The sequence below is a fragment of the Sapajus apella genome, unplaced genomic scaffold (assembly GCF_009761245.1).
Source record: "Sapajus apella isolate SASKATOON/1434 unplaced genomic scaffold, GSC_monkey_1.0 scaffold142, whole genome shotgun sequence".
Lineage (NCBI taxonomy): Eukaryota > Metazoa > Chordata > Mammalia > Primates > Cebidae > Sapajus > Sapajus apella.
Genome location: NW_022437082.1, coordinates 1148687 through 1171961, shown reverse-complemented (window position 1 = coordinate 1171961; position 23275 = coordinate 1148687). Strand labels below are relative to the sequence as shown.

Sequence of the window (23275 nt, the reverse complement as noted above, 5' to 3'; positions counted from 1 at the left end):
TCTCAAGGACATGTACAAGTCCATGGGCAGCGTTTCCAACATTTTGCTCTCTCTGAAAGGACATTTTCAGGCAAATATCACCAGCTCATTACATGCTTTTTACATTAAAAGGAATTCTTGGTGGCCCTCTGCAGTAGAATGATGTAACTTTTCTGTTGAATATTTGAATACTGGCGGCCCAGATACAGGGATTAGGAATTGTGAATTGAGCCTACAGTGAATCAGCTGTTTTGTAATACGTGTTGGTGCCAGAGCGTTAGCCTGTGTCACTAACGCAGAGAATTGTGGTCTGCCTGCATCCAAAACTGAGTTAGTTAATAGATTGCATAGAAGGAGAATAGAACGTGACCCTATTTTGCACGTTTTGAGGTGTATTATCTCTCCTGATAATATTTGTTCCAAACTTGGTTTTAGCAGCTGTGCTTGATTGTGGGCCTTGAAGACATCTTAATAGCCCAGGATCTAGATTGAAATTGAATGATTTTATCCACAGATAGTTTGAGTCTGTTGAATCCAAGGTCAACAAGGGATGGATACACAGCACAACATTGTGTTATGTTTCTCTTAGCATATTTACTTAATGACATGTAGCAGGATATATCAGCAAGCAGTAGGGGAATGGCTGAGGCTAAAAACGTCTTATTTTTGTCTAAGATGTAATTTGAGGGAAACTACTTTTGCAATTCTTGGGTGAGGAAGCAAAGATAGAGTTTTGAAGGAAGACCCAGTGAGATGGTAGGCTTATGGCTTTGGAGGGATTGATGCAGAACTTTTACATGGATTGAAAACAAAAAGGCAGAGAAGAGTTAAAATTAATTGTAAAATACTCCTTCTCCCTTCCCCTGACCGTTATTCTCATTACCTAAACATAACCACTGTTACCAGTTTCCCTTTGTAAACTTCCAGAAGATGTTTATGGGTATAGATACGGATACACACACAAATGAAAAAATACTTCTCTGCACTTTGCTTTATTTATTAGTGTATTGTGGAGATCTCTTGCATGTCACCATTATAGGTTTATCCCATTCATTTTAATAGCTACACAATCATAATTGTATGGAAGAACCATATTTCATTTAACCATTCATGTTTGCTGATCACTTGGACTGTTTCCATTTCTTTTTTCTGTTGTAAGATTCCTTGTCCATACTTCTTTGGGTACATGTTGCAAGTACCTAGAAATGGAATTGCTGCGTTGAAGTATTTGCATATTTTAATTTTTTAATGTTGAAATAATTATAAACTTTCAGAAAATTTGCAAGTACAATGCAAGGAACTCTTTTTTCCCCCACTAAGCCACTTGAGAGTAAGTTGGTTACCTAATGCCTTATCATCCCCACCCCCAATACATTAGAGTGCATTTTCTACAAATAAGGACCTCTTTTTATATGTCTACAATGCAGCCATCTGAATCAGGAGACTAACCTTAATACATTATTACCGCTTAATCCTCAGACCCCATCTAAGTTTTAACAATTGTGTCAATAATGTCTATTATTAATACAAAGAGTTCTTGACTGGGCACAGTGGCTTATGCCTGTAATCCCAGCACTTCAGGAGGCCGAGGCAGGCAGATTGCTTGAGCTCAGAAGCTTGAGACCAGCCTGGCCAACATAGTGAGACCCCATCTCTACAAAAACACACAAAAAATTAGACGGGCATGGTGGCATGTGCCTGTGTTCCTAGCTACTAGGGAGGCTGAGGTGGGAAGATCGCTTGAACCCTGGAGGTTGAGGCTGCAGTGAGCCATGATCGCACCACTGCAATCCAGCCTGGATGACAGAGCCAGACCCTGTCTCAAAAAAAAGAAGAAGTTCATATATGTTGTTCACCTAAATTTTCCAGATTTATCACATTTTCTGTATGTGTATGTGTTTTCCCTGCTCCACATGTGTGTGTGTGTATGTGGATTTCCTGAACCACTTCAGAATCAGTTGCAAATATTAGATCCATTACCTCTTTCTCTTTTTTCTTGTTCTTTTTTTTTTTTTTTTTGGCAAAGTCTCCCTCTGGCGCCCAGGACAGAGTGCAATGGCATTATCAAGGCTCAGTGCAGCCAGAAACTGCCATGCTCAACTGATCCTCCAGCCTCAGCCATCAGAGTAGCTGGGAGTATAGGCATGTGCCTCCATGGCCAGCTATTTTTATTTTTTTTGAGATAGGATCTTACCCTGTTGCCCAGGCTGGAGTGCAGTGGTGTGATTATAGCTCGCTGAAGCTTCAACCTCCTGAGCTCAAGTGATCCTCCCACCTTAGCCTCTCAAGTAGCTGGGACTACAGGCATGCACCACCATACCCAGCAAATTTTTTTTTGATTCTTATTAGAGACGATGTCTCATTATGTGCCTTTGGCTGATCTTGAACTCCTGGGCTCAAGGAGTCCTCCCACCTCAGCTTCTCAAAGTGCTGGGGTTATAGGAATGAGCCACCATGCCTGTTCTTCCAACCTCAGGCTAATTTAAAAAAATTTGTTGTTGTTGTTGTTGAGATGGTGGCTCCCTATGTTACCCAGGCTGGTCTTGAACTCCTGGGCTCAGGCAATCCTCCCGCTTCAGCCTCCCAAAGTGCTGGGATTATAGGCATGAGCTACTGCACCAAGCCTATACCTATTACCTCTTGATGCTTCAGTTTGCAGTTTCTAAAAACAAGGATACCTTCCTCCTGACTACAGTATTTCCATCAAGATCGGAAATTGACAATGATCCAGTATTATCATCTGGTCCACAGATCTCATTTAACTTTGCTGATTGTCCCAATAATGGCCTTTATAGGTTCAGGATCCAATCCAGGATCACCTGTTGGATTTAGCTGTTACAATTGCCCTAATCTCAAGGATTGCAGGCTCTCACTACTTCTTGCTCAGTGCTGATTTTGCCTCATGGATCTGTTCATTATATGATTTACAGTAGAAAGGCAGGTCTGATCCCAGTTACTCATCATAGCAAAAAGCAAAAGTCTACCTTAGAATTTTGGAAGCTAGGTTATCATAACTTTTATTTACTTGGTGTATTATATGCTTTATTCCCATAAAATACTGCTCTTTTCCTACTTAGAGCTTTGGGTCTTGAATTTTATCTTATATTAATATCACATCTGTTTCCTTCCTATTAGTATTTGCCTCGTATATATTTCTTCATTCTCTACTCTTTTTTTTGCCATTTTGTTTTAAATGTATATTTTATCAGTAGCCTATAATTAGATATCTTTTAATCTCACTTCTCTTTTAACAGGAGATTTAGCCTATTTACACTCTTTTTTCTTAACTGATATGATTATACATATTCCTGTGTTAAAGTTCATGTTTTCACCTGGGCATGGTGGCTCATGCCTATAGTCCCAACACAAGACCGAGGGGGAAGGATTACTTGAGACTAGGAGTTGGAGACCAGCCTAGGCAACATAGTGAGACCCCATTTCTTAAAAAAAAAAAAAAAAAAAAAAAAAAAGATTTTGTTTTCTATTTAACATAGTTCTTGCTGCTGCTGCTTTTTTTTTTTTTTTTTTCCTCTAGTGGCTTTGGTTTCAAGGTTATATATCCTATATCTCTTCATTTAGCAGTTGCCCCTAATTTATTTTGCTATAGGAAATTGATCTTTTAAAAATAAGTTTTACTTTTGAACAGTTGGATTTACAGAAAAATTGCAAAGCTAGGATGGAGTTCCCATATGCTTCATATCTAGTTATCCTTATTAACATTTTATATTCGCATGACGCATTTGTCACAGTTTATGAACCAATATAGATATACTATTATTAACTAAAGTCTATACTGTATTCAGATTTCCTCAGTTTTTATCTAAAGTCCTCTTCTGTTCCAGAATCCAATCCAGGATGCAATCTAATCCACATGACTGTCAGTCATTATGTCTTCTTAAGCTTCTCAGGTTATGCCAGTTTCTCAGACTCTGTTTGATTTTAATGACCTTCATGATTTTGAAGATTAGTCAGGTATTTTGTACAGCACCCCCCATCAGGATTTATCTGAGGTTTTTCTCATGGTTAGACTAGGGTTATGGGGTTTTGAAAGGAAGACCACAGAGGCAAAGTGCCATGTGCATCACATCCTATCACATCATGTCAAGGGAACATACTATCAACAGGACTCATAATTGTACATGTTGACCTTGGTCACCTGGCTTAGGTAGTGTTTGTAAGGTTTCTCCTCTGTAAAGAGTAAAGTTCTTCTACCCCGCCTTTCTCATACTGTAATTTTTGGAAGGAAGTTACGATGTGCAGCCAATACATAGGGAGTGGGGAATTGTGCTTCACCTCCATGAGGGACAAATATCTACATATATTAATTTGAATTATTCTGTATGAGAGATTTGTCTATTCTCTACCTTTTATGTATCACTTATTCAGCAAGGACTCGTGGGTACTTATTTTATACTTTGCGTTACAACCCGATACTACTTTGTTTTGTTCTTCAAATTGTTCCAATTATATCCACCCTGAAAAAAAGTCTGTAAAAGTTTATTCCAGCCATAGCCACTGGGAGCTCTTTCACTTGGTTCCTGTGCCCCTTTGACAGATACCCATTGATGTGATTTTTAAAAATACTTCCTTACTTCCTAGCACCTCAAGATGCTTCAGCCTCATCTTATATATTTTCTGTCCCAGTCAAATCAGCCAAGGAGCCCTGGTTCCCTTTATTGGAGAGTAGGATTAGAGACGAAGATCTGGGTGCTAAATGTGCTCATTGCTATGGGGTGTTGTTGCTTCAAGCCCCTCTCAGTTGACAGAGCAAGGGAATATATGTCTTTATACTAACCCATGTATATGCTCATGTCTATAAATATTTCTTTATATAGCTGTATGTATATAGTCATGTACCATGTAGTGATATTTTGGTTGATATATTTTGGACCAACACATATACGATGTTGGTCCCATAAGATTGTAATACTGTATTTTTACTCTACCTTTTCTTTGTTTAGATACACAAATACCATACAGTTGCCTACAGTATTCAGTATAGTCACATGCTGTACAGGTTTGTAGAGTAAAATAAATAGGCTGTATTATGCAGACTAGGTGTGTAGTAGACTACAAACTCTAGATTTGTGTAAGATCACCCTATGATATTTGCACAACAAGATGGTAGAAGTCTAATAGACGCATTTCAGAATATATCCCTGTTGCTAAGAAACACATGACTGTATGTTAATATTAAGCTAAATATGGTTTCATACTGAAGTCTCCAACTCTAATCCATTTTTATATGGTTCATTTTAGCCTGCCCCTCTTAGCTGTAATGTCTCTCTGATAGTGAGAAACCTGGCTCTCACCATCTTCTATCCATTTACTTATTTGGTCAATTCCAGTAGGCATACATAATGGTTTGCTTGAGAACTGATAAGCTGTACACCGTTATGACAAACTACATGCGCATCTAGAGGGAACAGTAGCTATCAAGTTCAGTAGGACAGTGGATTAGACAGATAGGTCCACTTGTTGGGACAAATTGCACTGTGAAAAACTTTACCCCAGAGCTATTTCAGTTAAGTGTGACTAATCAAAGCCTCTAGACTAGGTGGGGTGCTGGGGATTGGAGAGAAGGTACCCTGGATTGACAAAATATAGAGTAGCCTTCGTGAGACCTGGGATGGGGTGGGAGAACTTGGCCCCTCATCAGTGGAGCGGTGGGCTCCAACACTTCCTCTTACTTCTCTATGGAGAAGGTTTTCTGTGAGATATTACCTCATGTTCCAAACACCAGAGCTTTTACTTTAGTGGACTGAAGCTTGGTGTTTTGTTTTGTTTTTAATTTTTTTAATTTTTATTTTTGGCGGGGATAGATTGCTTGTTTGAGGAAGGACATCAGCTCAGCGTATCTTTGGGTGGCTTCGACTGATTTCCCTTTTGTGGAGTTACATTCATGACACTGTCTGAAGGACCATGACCATTTCGGGAGAGAATTTCAGTATTACTTTGTTTCATACAAAGATAGTTAAATTTAAAAAATTGTTGTTGTTGTTGTTGTTGCTTTTTACAGGCAGAGTCTCATTCTGTCGCCCATGCTAGAGGAAAGTACACAATCATAGCTCACTGTAACCTCAAACTCCTAGACTCCAGCAATCCTCCTTCCTCAGCCTGCCAAGTAATTGGGACTACAGGCATGCATCACCATGCCTGGCTAATAAAAATCATTTTAACATTTATTTTTCATTGACAAATAATATTTATATATATTTTCAGGGTACAAGGTGATGTTTTGGTCTGTGTATACACTGTAGGAAGATTCATTCAAGCTAATTAACATATCCATTATCTCACCAACTTACTTTGTTGTAGTGAGAATGGTAAAAGTCTATTAGCAATTTCAAAATATATAATACGTTATTATTACTTGTGGTCCCCATGCAGTGCAATCGATCACTAAAACTTAATTCCTCCTGTCTCACTGAAACTTTGTATTCTTTAATCAACACCTTCTCTTTCCTAATACCTTTCCCTCCCCTCAGCCTCTGGTTAGCTATCTTTTTACTGTTTCTGTGAGATCAACTTTTTTTGATTCCACATCTAAGTGAGATCATACAATATTTGTATTTCTGTGTGTGTAGCTTATTTCACTTAGCATAATGTCCTTCAGTTCCATCCACATTGTCATGAGTGACAGAATATCCTTCTTTTTAAAGGATGTGTAGTATTCCATTTGTATATGTACCACATTTTCTTTATCCACTCATTTATTGATGGACACTTAGGTTGCTTCCATACCTTCGCTATTATAAACAAAACCAAAATGAACATGGGAGTACACATCTCTTAAAATAGTGATTTCAATTCCTTTGGATATTAATACATACACAGAACTGGGATTGATTTCTGAATTATATGGTAATTTTATTTTTTGTTTTTTGAGGAACCTTTCTATCATTCTCCAAAATGGCTATACTAATTTACATTCCTAACAACATGTGCAAGGGTTTTCTTTTCTCCATATCCTCACCAACAAACACGATTTATCTTCTTCATAATAGCCATTCTAAGAGATGTCAGATGACATAATATTTTTTGTTTGTTTGTTTTTTGAGATGGAGTCTCGCTGCGCCACCAGGCTGGATTGCAATGGCACGATCTCAGCTCACTGCAACCTCCATCTCCCAGGTTCAAGCAATTCTTCTGCCCCAGCCTCCCAAGCAGCTGGGACAACAACTGTGCACCACCATGCACAGCTACTTTTTGTATTTTTAGTGGAGACAGGTTTCACCATGTTGGCCAGGATGGTCTCGATCTCTTGACCTTGTGATCTGCCCGCCTTGGCCTCCCAAAATGCTGGGATTACAAGCATGAGCCACGGTGCCTGGCCCACATTTTGATTTTAATTTGTGTTTCCCTGATGATTAGAGACGGTGAACATTTTTTCATATACCTGCGGGCCATTCGTATCTCTTCTTTTGAGAAGTTTTTTTGCCTTTGCCCATTTTTAACTGGGTTATTTGTTTTCTTGCTATCCTTATATATTTTGAATATTAACCTCTTTTCAGATATATGGTTTGCAAATATTTTCTCTTAATCCATGGTTCGTCTTTTTAGTTTCATTGAATCTCATTTGTTACTTTGCTTTTGTTGCCGGTGCTTTTGGAGTCTTATCTAGGAAATGATTGCCCAGACGAATGTGGAACTTTTTCTCTTTGTTTTTATTTTTTCTAGTAGATTTGAAGTTTCAGGTCTTCCATTTAAGTCTTTTATTTATTTTGAGTTAATTTTTGTATATGGTATGAGATGGGGTCCAGTTTCATTCTTTTGCATGTAGAGATATCCAGTTTCCCTACATCATTTATTGAGGAGACTGTCCTTTCCCAAGTATATGTTCTTGGCACCTTTGTTGGAGATCAATTAACTGTAAATATTTGAGTTTACTTTGGTGCTTTCTATCCTGTTCCATTAGTTGATGTGTCTGCTTTTATGCCCATACTATGCTGTTTTGATTACAACATCTTTATAATATATTTTGAAATAAAGAAGTGCAATGCCTCCAGCTTCGCCTGTTTTGCTTAAGATTGCTTTGGCTATTGGGGATCATTTCTAGTCCCATACAAATTTTAGGATTTTTTTCCATTTCTGTGAAAATGACATTGGAGTTTCGATAGAAATTACATCATATCTGTAAATCATTTTGGGTAATATAGACATTTTAAAATATTCTTCTCATGCATGAACATAGGATATATTTTCATTTGTGTTTTTAATTTTTCTTTATTGTTTTATAGTCTTCAATGTACAGGAGTTTTATCTCCTTGGCTAAGTTTACTACTCAGTATTTTATTTTTTGATGCTATTATAAATGGGATTGTTTTCTTTTTTTCAGATAGTTCATTGTTTATATATAGAAATGCTATTGGTTTTTGTATGTTGATTTTGTAACCTGCTACGTTATTAAATTTGTTTATCAGTTCTTACAGTTTTCTGGTAGAGTCTTTAGGATTTTCTACACATAAGATCATATCACTTGCAAACAGAGACAATTTAACTTCTTCCTTTCCTACAGAGAGGACTTTTATTTCTTGATCTTGCCTGACTGCTCTGGATATAACTTACTCAGTTGAATAGAAGTAGTGAGAGTGGGCATTGTTGTCTTGTTCCTGGTCTTAAAGGAAAAGCATTTAACTCTTCATCGTTGAGTATGATATTAGCTATGGGCTTGTCATATTATGGCCTTTATTATGTTGAGGTACATTTCTTCTATACCTTTTTTTAAAGTTCTTAACATGAATGGATGTTGAATTTTCTCAAGTGTTTTTTTCTGCATCTATTGAGATGATCATATGGTTTTCATTTTCCTCTTTGTTAATATGATGTATCACATTTAGTCAGGTAGCGTGATGCCTCCAGCTTTGTTCTTTTTGCTTAGGATTGTCTTGGCTATGCAGGCTCTGTTTTGGTTCTATGTGAAGTTTAAAGTATTTTTTTCCCAGTTCTGTGAAGAAGATCAATGGTAACTTGATGGGGATAGCGTTGAATCTATAAATTACCTTGGGCAGTATGGCCATTTTCACAATATTGATTCTTCCAAACTGTGAGCATGGAATGTTTTGCCATCTGTTTGTGTTCTCTCTTATTCCCTTGAGCAATGGTTTGCAGTTCTCCTTGAAGAGGTCCTTTAAGTCCTTTGTTAGTTGTATTCCTAGGTATTTTATTCTCTTTGTAGCAATTGTGAATAGGAGTTCGCTCATATGATTTGGCCCTCTGTTTGTCTATTATTGGCATGTGGGAATGCTTGTGATTTTTGCACATTGATTTTGTATCCTGAGACTTTGCTGAAGTTGCTTATCAGCTTAAGGAGATTTTGGGCTGAGACCATGGGGTCTTCTAAATATACAGTCGTGTTGTCTGCAAATAGAGACAATTTGACTTCCTCTTTTCTTAAATGAATACCCTTTATTTCTTTTTCTTGACTGATTGCTCTGGCCAGAACTTCTAATACTATGTTAAATGGGAGTGGTGACAGAGGGCACCCTTGTCTAGTGCCAGTTTTCAAAGGGAATGCTTCCAGTTTTTGCCTATTCAATATGATATTGGCTGTGGTTTTTTCATAAATAGCTTTTATTATGTTGAGATACATTCAGCTGATAACTAGCTTGTAGAGAGTTTTTAACATAAAGTGCTGTTGAATTTTGTTGAAGGCCTTCTCTGCATCTATTGAGATAATCATGTGGTTTTTGTCTTTGGTTTTGTTTATGTGATGGATTACATTTATAGATTTTCGTATGTTGAATCAGCCTTGCATCCCTGGGATGAAGCTGACTTGATCGTGATGGATAAGCTTTTTGATGTGCTATTGGATTTGGTTTGCCAGTATTTTATTGAAGATTTTTGAATCAATGTTCATCATGGATATGGCCTGAAATTTTCTTTTTTAGTTGTGTCTCTGCCAGGTTTTCGTATCAGGATGATGTTGGTCTCATAAAGTGAGTTAGGGGTGTATTGCATTTATACATTTACATATGTTGAACCATCCTTGCATTGCTGGGGTAAATCCTACTTGATAATGGTGAATAATCTTTCTAATATTCTATTGAATTCAGTTTGCTAGTATTTTGTTAAGGATTTTTGCATCTAAGTTCACCAAAGACTTTGAACTGTAGTTTTCTTTTCTTGTATTCTTATAGGGCTTTCATGTCAGGGTAATGCTAGCCTCATAAAATGAGTTTGGAAATATTCTATCCACTTCAGTTTTTGGAAGAGTTTGAGAAGGATTTGTATTTGTTTTCTTTAAAAGTTTGGTAGAATTCAGCAGTGAAAACATCAAGCCATTGTCTTTCCATTGATAGGAACCTTTTTATTACTGATTCTATCTTGTTATTGGTCTGTTCAGATTTCCTATTTCTTACTATTTCAGTCTTGGTAAGTTGCGTGTTTTTAGAAATTCATGTCTTTCTTCTAGGTTATCAAATTTGTCTATGTATAGTTGTTCATAGTAGTCTCTTATGATTCTTTGTATTCTTGTGTTACCAGTTGTACTATCTCCTTTTAATTTGATTTTCTTTGAGTTTTCTCATTTTTTCTTAATCTAGTTAAAGGTTTGTCAATTTTTTTCAAAAACTCTCTTTTTGTCTCACTGATCTTTTCTATTATTTTTCTAGTATCTATTTTGTTTATTTCTGCTTTGATCTTTGTCATTTCCTTTCTTCTACTAAGTTCAGGGTTACCTTGTTCGTTTTCTAGTTCCTTGTGGTGCAGCGTTAGATATTTAAGATTTTTCTTCTTTTTTGATGTAGGTGTTCATTGCTATGAACTTTCCTCTCAGGAGAGCTTTTGCTGCATCCTATGAGTTGTGGTGTATTGTGTTTCTATTTGGATTTGTCTCAAGATTTTTTTTTTTTTTTTTTTTGAGACAAGGTCTCATTCTGTCACCCAGGCTAGAGTACAATGGCACAATCTCAGCTCACTGCAATCTCCACCTCCCAGGTTCAAGTGATTTTCATGCCTCTGCCTTCCGAGTAGCTGGGGTTGCAGGTGCACACCACCACACCCAACTAATTTTTTTGTATTTTTTGGTAGAGATGGAGTTTCACCATGTCAGCCAGGGTGGTCTCAAACTCCTGACCTCAAGTAATCCACCCACCTCAGCCTCCCACCATGCTAGGATAACAGGTGTGAGCCACCACACCTGGCCATCTCAGGATATTTTTAAAGTTTCCTTTTAATTTATTCTTTGACCCATTGAATGTTCAGGAACATATTGTTTAATTTCCACATATTTGTGAGTTTTCCAAGATTCCTCCTGTTGTTGATTTCTAGCTTCATGCCATTTTGGTCAGAAAAGATACTTGATATGATTTCAGTCTTCTTAAATTTGCAAAGACTTGTTTTGTGGCCTAACATATGATGTATCCTGGAGGATGTTTCATGTGCACTTGAGAAGAGTGTGTATTTTGTTGCTGCTGGTTGGAATGTTCTGTAAATATGTTAGGTTCATTTGGTCTAAAGTGTAGTTCAAGTCCAATGTTTTCTTGTTTCTTATTTCTGATTTTTCTGTCTAGATGATCTGTTCAATGTTGAAAGTAAGGTATTGAAGTGTTCTACTATTATGGTATTGCAATCTCTCTCTCTCTTTAGATCTGTTAATATTTGTTCTATAGGCCAAGCATGGTGGCTCATGCCTGTAATCCCAGCACTTTGGGAGGCTGAGGCAGGTGGATCACCTGAGGTTGGAAGTTCGAGACCAGCCTGACTGACATGGAGAAACCCCATCTCTACTAAAAATACAAAATTAGCCGGGTGTGGTGGCGCATGCCTGTAATCCCAGCTATTTGAGAGGCTGAGGAAGGAGAATCACTTGAACCCTCAGGCAGAGGTTACAGTGAGCTGAGATCGTGCCATTGCACTCCAGCCTGGGCAACAAGAGTGAAACTCTGTATCAAAAAAAAAAAAAAATTACTCTAAACGTTTAGGTGCTTCAATGTTGGATGTGTGTATATTTACAATGGTTATACTTTCTTAATATATCAACCCCTTTAGCATATAATGACCTCCATTGTCTCTTTTTACAGTTTTTGACTTTAAAAGTCTATTTTTTTTTTTTAACTTTTATTTTCAGTTCAGGTAAACTTGTGTCATGGAGGTTTGTTGTAGAGATCATTTCCTCACCTAGGTATTAAGCCTAGTACACATTGGTTATTTTTCCTGATCTTCTCCCTCCTCCCACCCTCCACCCTCCAATAGAACCCAATGTGTGTTGTTCCCCTCTATGTGTCCATGTATTCTCATCATTTAGCTCCCACTTATAAGTGAGAACATGTGGTATTTGGTTTTCTGTTCCTATGTTAGTTTGCTAACAATAGTGACCTCTGTTTTGTCTGATATAAGTATAGTTACCTCCACTCACTTTTGGTTTCTATTTGCATAGAATATCTTTTGTTACTCCTTCACTTTCTAAAGGGAAATGACCATTTCTAGAGGGTATTTCATTATTACTTTGTTTTATGCAAAGATAGTTTAATGTTTTTATGTTTTAATTTTTAGGATCTGGGGACTTTGATGATTTTAATCTGGAGGATGCACTGAAAGAAACTTCCTCAGTAAAGCGTGAGTAGCAAATCAAATAAACTATTTAACACAAACAATAGTGATTAATGTGTATCATCCACTCATATGTGGAAGAAAAACAATATATTTTACTTGATCAGATGAAATATGGATAGTGGCTGGACGTGGTGGCTCATGCCTGTAATCCCAGCCGTTTGGGAGGCCAAGGTGGGAGGATCACTTGAGGTCAGGAGCTCAAGACCAGCCTGGCTGACATGTTGAAACGCCGTCTCTACTAAAAATGCAAAAATTAGCTGGGTGTGGTAGCACATGCCTGTAATCCCAGCTATTTGGGAAGCTGAGACAGGAGAATCACTTGAACCCAGGAGGTGGAGGTTGGAATGGTGGAGATTGTATCATTGCACTCCAGCCTGGTTGATGAAGCAAGGTCTCTGTCTCAAAAAAAAAAAAAAAAACCTGGTGAAAAAAAAAAGGTCTCTGAAAAAAAAAAAAAAAAAAAAAAGAGAAAAGAAAGAAAGAGAGACAGAGAGAAAGAAAGAGAAAGAAGGAAAAAAGGAAGGAAGGAAAGAAAGGGAAAGAAAGAAATATGAGTAGTTATATTATTTAAAGTAAAATTTAAATATTTAAAATACTTTGTTGAGAATACCTAACAATGTGTACTAATCATTTTCTGCAGCTCAGGTCATAGCCCCTATTGGTGTGACGTATCAGCAGTGGCCTCCAAGGGCTGTCTTTTTTAACTCAGAAAAAAAGGTACTTTGAAGTGAATAAAAGATTTGTTTCTCCTTTTAGATTGATTTTATAATGGCTTTTTTTTTTCTTGAGACAGGATCTTGCTCTGTTGCCCAAGCTGGAGTGCAGTGGCACCATCAAAGCTTTACTGCAGTCATAAACTCCTGGGCTCAAGTGATCCTCCCATCCCAGCCTTCCGAGTAGCTGGAACTAATAGGTGTGTACTACCACACCTGGCTAATTTTTTAAATTTTTTGTAGAGACAGGATCTCACAGTGTTGCCCAAGCTGGTCTTAAACTCCTGGCCTTAAGTGATTCTCCCACTTTGCCCTCCCAAATGCTGAGATTGTAAGCATTAGCCACACCTGGTTATGGCTTTTCTTGAAATAGAGTCCGTGTAGTTTCTCAAATGCTAAGCTTTGTTATCAATTTTCCTTTTATTTATTTATTTTTTCATTTTTTAACTTGTTTCATTTTGATAGGTTATTGGAGAACATAAAACCTTAAACCATTCTTTTTTTTTTTTTTTTTTTTTTTTTTGATACAGAGTCTCACTTTGTTGCCCAGGCTGGAGTGCAGTGGCACAATCTTGGCTCACTGCAATCTCTGCCTTCCGGGTTCAAGCAGTTCTCCTGCTTCAGCCTCCTGAGTAGCCAGGACTACAGATGCACACCTGGATAACTTTTTGTATTTATTAGAGATGAGGTTTTACCATGTTGCCCAGGCTGGCCTCGAGCTCCTAAACTCAGGCAATCTGCCTGCCTTGGCCTCCCAAAGTGCTGGGATTATAGGCGTGAGCCACTGCGCCTGGCCTCCTTAAACCATTCTTTTAAAAAATGATAACTGCTTATAAAGTAAAGCCAAGGTCTCCCTTGACCCTTCTCCCTTCTACTGACATGAGAACTACTATAGCCAGTTTGGGGCATGTTGATCCCAATTAGTTTTCAATGTTGTTATGTACATCTACAGATAGAAATTGTTTGGTGTTTTTTGTTGTTGTTGTTTCTTTTTTTGTTTGTTTTTTAACGTTACATGTGTGAGGCTCTTTATTGTGTGCTGAAGTCCTAAGAGAACATGTCTGTCTGTGTTGGTTTGTTCCAGCTGCCTTAGGAAAGTACTAAAAACTGAATGGCTTAAAACAACAGAACTTTATTCTTTCACAGTTCTGGATGCTAGAAGTTCTATGTCAAGGTGTCGGTTGGGCCACATTCTCTCTGAAGGCTCTAGGAAAGAATATTTCCTTGCCTTTCTCCACTTCTGTTGGCTCTAGGTGTTCTTGGTTTGTGGTTGCATCACTCCAATCTCTGCCTCTGTTGTCACATGGTGTTCCCCTTTTGGTGTCTCTCTTCGTTCTCTTACAAAGATGCTTGTTATTGGGTTTAAGGCCCACCTAGATAATCCAGGACGATCTCATCTTGAGATCTTTCACTTAATTATATCTGCAGAGACCCTTTTTCCGAATAAGGAAATATATATTTATAGATATATCATATATATACATATACATATATGCACACGTATGCACAAACACACACACATGCACACACACACACACCTTGTTCATTTTAACTGCTGCATGGTATACCATAGTATGCATTCAGTAAATGTCTGAGTGCCAGTTACTGTTTTAGGCTTTGGGGCCACAGCCATGAACAAATCACACACAAACCTGTGCCTTGTGGAGTCAGCGTTCCAGTGATGTGGATTTGGCCATGACCAGAATTGCCATTTCCTTACTGGAAGACGTGGTTTATTTCCTTTTTATGTAATTATAAATGGGGCTACAGTGGATGTTCTTGTCCATGTCCTTCGTGCCTAAGTGCAGTGTAACTGCTAGGACCAAAGATATTTGTGTTTTATATTATAAAAAAACTCTGCCAAATTGTTTTCCAAAATGGATTTGCCATTATGCACTATTCATTGATGTTGTTATAATAGTACCTGTTTTCCCAGACCCATGCCAACACTGAATTTTATTAATAAAAAATATTTTACCAATATTATGGACAAAATAATATCTTATTGCTTATTATACATTCCCCTGATTATAGTCAAATGGAGCATCATATATTTACTGGCCATTTGCATTTGCCTCTTTGGTAAATTGTTCACATTCTTCCCCCATTTTTCTGCCAGATTGCTTGCCTTTTAAAAATGGTTTTATCAAGATCTCTTTGCATTATATATTGAGTTGAGATTGTCAGGGGCTTTGGAGTCAGACTTCTTGGGTCTAAACTCTACCTTTGCCACTTGTGAACTGTCACCTTGGGTAAGTCGCCTCACTTGTCTGCACATCAGTTTCCTTGTCTCTTACATGAAGATAATAAGCCCTGCCTCCTAGGATCATTATAAGGGTGACATAAGTGGAGCCATGTGAAGCACTCAGCACAGTCCTTGGAACAAGGTGAGTGCTCAGCAAGCATTAGCCTTACTGTTGTTCTTTGACTGACTTGATTGGAACCACTGACTGTGGCTAGGCCTCTGGTGTAAGAGTCAAGCAGACCTAAATCGAGTGACAGACTCAACGCAATTCTTGACAAAATCCCAGATGGATTTTTTGCAGAAGTGGATAAACTGACCCTAAAATTTATATGGAAATGCAAAGGACCCAGAATAGCCAAAATTATCTTGAAAAACAAGAAAAAGATGGAGAACTTACACTTATAAATTGTAGCACTGACTACGGACCTACAATAATCATTATGGTAGGCTACTGGCTAGAGATCAATGGAATAGAACTGAGAGTCTAGAAATAAACCTTTAGATCTATGGTCAGTTGATTTTTGACAAAGGCACCAAGACCTATTCAAAGTGAAAAGAACAGTCTCTTAAACACATAATGCTTAGGACCATAGGATATCCACATGCAAAAGAATGAAGTTGGACCCTTACCTCACACCATACACAAAAATTAACTCCAAATTGATCATAGACCTAGAAGTATAAATCTCTTAAAAGTTAATTTTTGTGTACAATGTGAGGTGAGTGGTTCGGGCATTCTCAGGTCTTTCCTGAGCATTCATGCTGTCCTCTGCATACAGGTGGCCTCTTAGAACCACAGTAAATTAAATACACTTAATTTGTTAGCAGTAATGGTTTCAATGAAATCATTTAACATCTCCAAAACAAATAGGACAAAAATCACAACAAACTTGATAAGTATGAATAGACTTTCAATAAATTTGTTAACTTCTTGATAGGAACTTTTAAAATCTCAGCATATTATATCTCCAATTATGGGGACTTTTTTATACATAAAATCCCTTTACGAGTCTTGTGCTGACCCATCTGATCTTTCTCATCAGCACCCATCAACCAATGTGTCTGGGGACCCCTAGAACGACCCGTATGTGATGTATATGGTTAAATGAGAGCCCACAAGACCACATCATGCTGTCACCTCTTTTTCTATCTTAGCTTATGTTTCTCATAATTGAAGTTTCAAAGAGATAGGTCTCTCCACCTCACCTTGCTCCATATACTTATCTTGCAGAGAATGTCCTTCTCTGCACGTTGTGCATTCCTCTGCTTGTTTTAAAAATCCCTGAGCCACCTAGGCCAGAGATTGTATCATATATGACCTTTATTTATTTATTTGCCAGTGTTTTTTGAGTGCTGGCTTGCTGCTAGGTGCTAGGCATAACAATGTGGAAGAGGTCACTACCCTCATGGATTGTTTTCTCTGGAAGGAGACATGCAGTACCTAGACTATTTTCAGATATTGCTGAATACTCTCAACCAAATTTAAGAGGGTGATGAGATAGCAAGGGCCCCAGATTAGGGGCAGCTACTTTAGATTAGGTGGTGAAGGCATCTCTGAGGAGAGGTAATGTGCAAGGAAGTGAGGAAGGAGACTTTGAGGCCAACAGATCAGTTGTAAGAGCTCTGAGGCAAAAAAGAGCCAGGCTTCTTCTGTGGCCCCAAAGGCAGCCTATGTGGCTAGAGTTTGGAGAATGTTGGAGAAAAAGACAGAGAAGTTGTAGGGGACAGATCATGCAGGATTTTACAGGGCACAGTGACGACCTTTTTTTTTTTTTTTTTTTTTTGAGACAGAGCCTCACTCTGTTGCCCAGGCTGGAGTGCAGTGGGGGTGATCTCAGCTCACTGCAGCCTCTACATCCCAGGTTCAAGCAATTCTCCTGCCTCAGCCTCTCAGTAGCTGGGACTACAGGTGCGCGCTGCCATGCCCAACTAATTTTTTGTATTTTTGTTAGAGACGAGGTTTCACCATGTTGGCCAGGATGGTCTTGGTCTCCTGACCTTGTGATCCACCCGCCTTGGCCTCCCAAAGTGCTGGGATTACAGGCGTGAGCCACCATGTCCAGCCAACCATTTTATTCTGAATGTAAGGGCATTCATCTCAAGGATTTAAACAGCTTTACTGGTATATAGTTCATATAATTCACCCATTTCAAGTGTGCAATACAGTGGTTTTTAGTATATTCACAAGGTTGCACAACCATTACTAGTCTGTTTTAGGACATTTTTCTTACTTCAGAAAGAAACACTGTATCCTTTACCTGTCACTTCCCAATCCCCAATTCTTCTTGTTATCACCCCTCACCCCCAAGCAACCACTAATCTCTTTCTGTCTCCATGGACTTCCCTATTCTGAACATTTCCTATCAGTGGAATCATTCAATATGTGGACTTTATGTCTGGCTGCTTTCACTTAGTGTAATGTTTTCAAGGCTCATCCATGCTGCTTTCAGAGTCCCGCACCCCCCACTGCTGTCCATCTCTCCCTTTCCCTCTCTGTGTGTAATCATCTCATGGGAGAACATACTTCTGATTCTGCCAAATAAAACTTCATATGAATGTCCCCATTCCCTGACAATACCATGGGCCCTGTATTAGTCCATTTGTGCTGCTCTAGCAAAATGCCTTAGACTATGTTATTTATAAAGAGCAGAAATATATTACAGCTCTGGAGGCTGGGAAGTCCAAGATCAAGGTGCTGGCATATGTAGTGTCTGGTGAGGGCTGCTTGCTGCTTCTTAAATGATGACTTCTAGCTGTGTTCTCACATGGCAGAAGGGACCAAAGGGCTGCCTCAAGCCTCTTTTATTGGGGCAGTAGTCCCATTTGTGAGAACGGTGCCCTTTGCGACCTAATCACCTCCCCAAAGTGGTCACCTTTAACACTATCAGTATGGGGGTTAAGTTTCAACATGAATTTGGGGCTGGGTGCGGGGACATAAACATTCAGACCAAGCAGTTCCCGTTATTAAACTGCACCTAGGGGAGCCCACCCTGTTTTGTTCACTGTTTCAGTGCAGCACAATATTACAGAGAATCACTCCTGGTGAAAGTGCCATATTGCGGGAAGCATTTGCTGAGCAGCTAAGAATTTTTTCTGAGTTTGTCATTTTGAGAAAGGCTTCACAGAAAAGGGTCTCTATTTTAGGAGCTCACTGTTTCGATGAAGTTGACCTACTATTCTTAGTCCTTGATAAATAGACTCTTCTCATCTCAATTACAAATGATAAGAAATCCCATTTAAAGGCTTACAACAAGAAAATCTGTAGTTAATAGTTCCTAAAAATGTACGTAAATTGAAGCTCTTGTTCTACATCAATGTAGGCTTGGGCTCTGACAGAACAAGCGATTCCACATGCAGGTAGGGATTGCCCTCTCTTGAATGACACCTGCAGATCTTCAGAGAAACAAGACTTTTCCAGAAACTGGGCATGGCAGGGCAGAACTGCACAGGTAATCAAGACTGTGTGGAACTGTGTGGTATAGTAATTAAGACTGTGTGGTACTGGCATCACATAGGTCAATGGAACAGAATTGAGAGTCTGAAAATAAACCTTTATATTTATGGTCAGTTAATTTTCTTTTTTTTTCCCCCATTTATTTATTTTATTGCATTTTAGGTTTTGGGGTACATGTGAAGAACATGCAAAATTGTTACATAAGTACACACATGGCAGTGTGATTTGCTGCCTTCCTCCCCATCACCTACATCTGGCATTTCTCCCCTTGCTATCTCTCCCCAGCTCCCCACCCCCCACCCTACCTCCCGTTTCCCCCCAATTGACCCCAGTGTGTAGTGCTCCCCTCCCTGTGTCCATGTGTTCTCATTGTTCAACACCCGCCTATGAGTGAGAACATGCGGTGTTTGATCTTCTGCTCTTCTGTCAGTTTGCTGAGAATGATGGTTTCCAGGTTCATCTATGTCCCTAAAAAGGACACAAACTCATCGTTTTTGGTGGCTGCATAATATTCCACGGTGTATATGTGCCACATTTTCCCTATCCAGTCTATCGTCAATGGGCATTTGGGTTGGTTCCAGGTCTTTGCTATTGTAAACAGTGCTGCAATGAACATTTGTGTGCACGTGTCCTTATAGTAGAACGATTTGTAATCCTTTGGATATATACCCAGTAATGGGATTGCTGGGTCAAATGGAATTTCTATTTCTAGGTCCTTGAGGAATCGCCACACTGTCTTCCACAATGGTTGAACTAATTTACACTCCCACCAACAGTGTAAAAGTGTTCCTATTTCTCCACATCCTCTCCAGCATCTGTTGTCTCCAGATTTTTTAATGATCGCCATTCTAACTGGTGTGAGATGGTACCTCAATGTTGTTTTGATTTGCATTTCTCTGATGACCAGTGATGATGAGCATTTTTTCATATGTTTGTTGGCCTCATGTATGTCTTCTTTTGTAAAGTGTCTGTTCATATCCTTTGCCCACTTTTGAATGGGCTTGTTAGTTTTTTTCTTGTAACTCTGTTTTAGTTCTTTGTAAATTCTGGATATCAGCCCTTTGTCAGATGGGTAAACTGCAAAAATTTTCTCCCATTCTGTTGGTTGCCGATTCACTCTAATGACTGTTCCTTTTGCCGTGCAGAAACTGTGGAGTTTGATTAGGTCCCATTTGTCTACTTTGGCTTTTGTTGTCAATGCTTTTGGTGTTTTGGTCATGAAGTCCTTGCCTACACCTATGTCCTGAATGGTTTTGCCTAGATTTTCTTCTAGGGTTTTTATGGTGTTAGGTCTTACATTTAAGTCTTTAATCCATCTGGAGTTAATTTTAGTGTAAGGTGTCAGGAAGGGGTCCAGTTTCTGCTTTCTGCACATGGCTAGCCAGCTTTCCCAGCACCATTTATTGAACAGGGAATCCTTTCCCCGTTGCTTGTTTTTGTCTGGTTTGTCAAAGATCAGATGGTTGTAGATATGTTGTGTTGCCTCCGAGACCTCTGTTCTGTTCCATTGGTCTATATCTCTGTTTTGGTACCAGTACCATGCTGTTTTGATTACTGTAGCCCTGTAGTATAGTTTGAAGTCCGGTAGTGTGATGCTTCCCGCTTTGTTCTTTTTGCTTAGAATTGACTTGGCTATGCGGGCTCTCTTTTGGTTCCACATGAAGTTTAAGGTGATTTTTTCCAGTTCTGCGAAGAAGGTCATTGGTAGCTTGATGGGGATAGCATTGAATCTGTAAATTACTTTGGGCAGTATGGCCATTTTCACGATATTGATTCTTCCTAACCATGAACATGGAATGTTTCTCCATCTGTTTGTGTCCTCTCTTATTTCGTTGAGCAGTGGCTTGTAGTTCTCCTTGAAGAGGTCCTTTACGTTCCTTGTTAGTTGTATTCCTAGGTATTTTATTCTCTTTGTGGCAATTGTGAATGGAAGTTCTTTCTTGATTTGGCTCTCTTTAAGTCTGTTATTGGTGTATAGGAATGCATTTGATTTTTGCACATTGATTTTGTAACCTGAGACTTTGCTGAACTTGCTTATCAGTTTCAGGAGATTTGGGGCTGAGACGATGGGGTCTTCTAGATATACAATTATGTCATCTGTAAATAGAGACAATTTGACTTCCTCCTTTCCTCTTTGAATGCCCTTTATTTCTTTTTCTTGCCTGATTGCTCTGGCTAGAACTTCTAATACTATATTGAATAGGAGTGGTGAGAGAGGGCATCCTTGTCTGGTGCCACATTTCAAGGGGAATGCTTCCAGTTTTTGCCCATTCAGTATGACATTGGCTGTTGGTTTGTCATGAATAGCTTTTATTATTTTGAGATACGTTCCATCAATACCTAGCTTATTGAGGGTTTTTAGCATAAAGGGCTGTTGAATTTTGTCAAAGGCCTTCTCTGCATCAATTGAGATAATCATGTGGTTTTTGTCTTTGGTTCTGTTTATGTGGTGAATTACGTTTATAGACTTGTGTATGTTGAACCAGCCTTGCATCCCCGGGATAAAGCCTACTTGATCATGGTGGATACGCTTTTTGATGTGCTGTTGCAATCGGCTTGTCAGTATTTTATTGAAGATTTTTGCCTCTATGTTCATCATGGATATTGGCCTGAAGTTTTTTTTTCTTGTTGAGTCTCTGCCGGGTTTTGGAATCAGGATGATGTTGGTCTCATAAAATGATTTGGGAAGAATTCCCTCTTTTTGTATTGTTTGGAATAGTTTCAGAAGGAATGTTAGCAGCTCCTCTTTGTATGTCTGGTAGAATTCGGCTGTGAACCCGTCTGGACCTGGACTTTTTTCGGGTGGTAGACTAAGAATTGCTGCCTCAACTTCAGACCTTGTTATGGGTCTGTTCAGGGTTTCAGCTTCTTCCTGGTTTAGGCTTGGGAGGAGGCAAGTGTCCAGGAATTTATCCATTTCTTCCAGGTTTACTAGTTTATGTGCATAGAGTTGTTTGTAATAATCTCTGATGATGGTTTGAATTTCTGTGGAATCTGTGGTGATATCCCCTTTATCGTTTTTTATTGCATCAGTTTGGTTATTCTCTCTTTTCTTTTTTATTAATCTGGCTAGTGATCTGTCTATTTTGTTGATCTTTTCAAAAAATCAGCTCCTGCATTTATTGATTTTTTGAAGGGTTTTTTGTGTCTCTGTCTCCTTCAGTTCTGCTCTGATCTTAGCTATTTCTTGTCTTCTGCTAGACTTTGAGGTTTTTTGATCTTGCTCCTCTAGCTCTTTCAGTTTTGACGATAGGGTGTCAATTTTTGATCTCTCCTTGCTTCTCATGTGGGCACTTATTGCTATATATTTTCCTCTAGAGACTGCTTTAAATGTGTCCCAGAGATTCTGGTATGTTGTGTCTTCATTCTCGTTGGTTTCGAAGAACATCTTTATTTCTGTCTTCATTTCATTGTTTATCCAGTCAACATTCAAGAGCAAGTTGTTCAGTTTCCATGAAGCTGTGCGGTTCTGGGTTAGCTTTTGAATTCTGAGTTCTAACTTGATTGCACTGTGGTCTGAGAGACTGCTTGTTACGATTTCCGTTCTTTTGCATTTGCTGAGGAGTGATTTACTCCCAATTATGTGGTCAATTTTAGAACAGGTGTGATGTGGTGCTGAGAAGAATGTATATTCTGTGGATTTGTGGTGGAGAGTTCTATAAATGTCTATTAGGTTTGCTTGGTCCAGGTCTGTGTTCAAGTCCTGGATATCCTTGTTAATTTTTTGTCTGGTTGATCTGTCTAATATTGACAATGGAGTGTTAAAGTCTCCCACTCTTATTGTGTGGGAGCCTAAGTCTCTTTGTAAGTCATTAAGAACTTGCCTTATGTATCTGGGTGCTCCTGTTTTGGGTGCATATATATTTAGGATCGTTAGCTCTTCTTGATGCATTGATCCTTTTACCATTATGTAATGTCCTTCTTTGTCTCTTTTGATCTTTGTTGCTTTAAAGTCTAATTTATCAGAGATGAGAATTGCAACTCCTGCTTTTTTTTGCTCTCCATTTGCTGGGTAAATCTTCCTCCATCCCTTTATTTTGAGCCTTTGTGTATCCTTGCATGTGAGATGGGTTTCCTGGATACAGTACACCGATGGGTTTTGGCTTTTTATCCAATTTTCCAGTCTGTGTCTTTTGATTGGGGCATTTAGTCCATTTACATTTAGGGTTAATATTGTTATGTGTGAATTTGATACTGCCATTTTGGTGCTAGCTGGGTGTTTTGTCCATTAGTTGATGCAGATTCTTCATTGTGTTTGATTCTCTTTACCATTTGGCATGTTTTTGGAGTGGCTGGTACTGGTTGTTCCTTTATATGTGTAGAGCCTCT

The 23275-nt window shown here is 38.7% G+C and overlaps 1 protein-coding gene across 5 annotated transcripts in view; it reads left to right on the top strand.

Annotated features, from left to right (window-relative positions):
* CD99L2 (CD99 molecule like 2) overlaps positions 1–23275 on the top strand; it is a 135253-nt gene that overhangs the window by 61080 nt on the left and 50898 nt on the right. For all 5 annotated transcript variants that reach the window (XM_032264104.1, XM_032264102.1, XM_032264103.1 and 2 more), the window contains exon 2: positions 12475–12537. In XM_032264104.1, coding sequence (XP_032119995.1) covers positions 12475–12537 — 63 coding nt within the window. The remainder of the gene's footprint in view (positions 1–12474; positions 12538–23275) is intronic.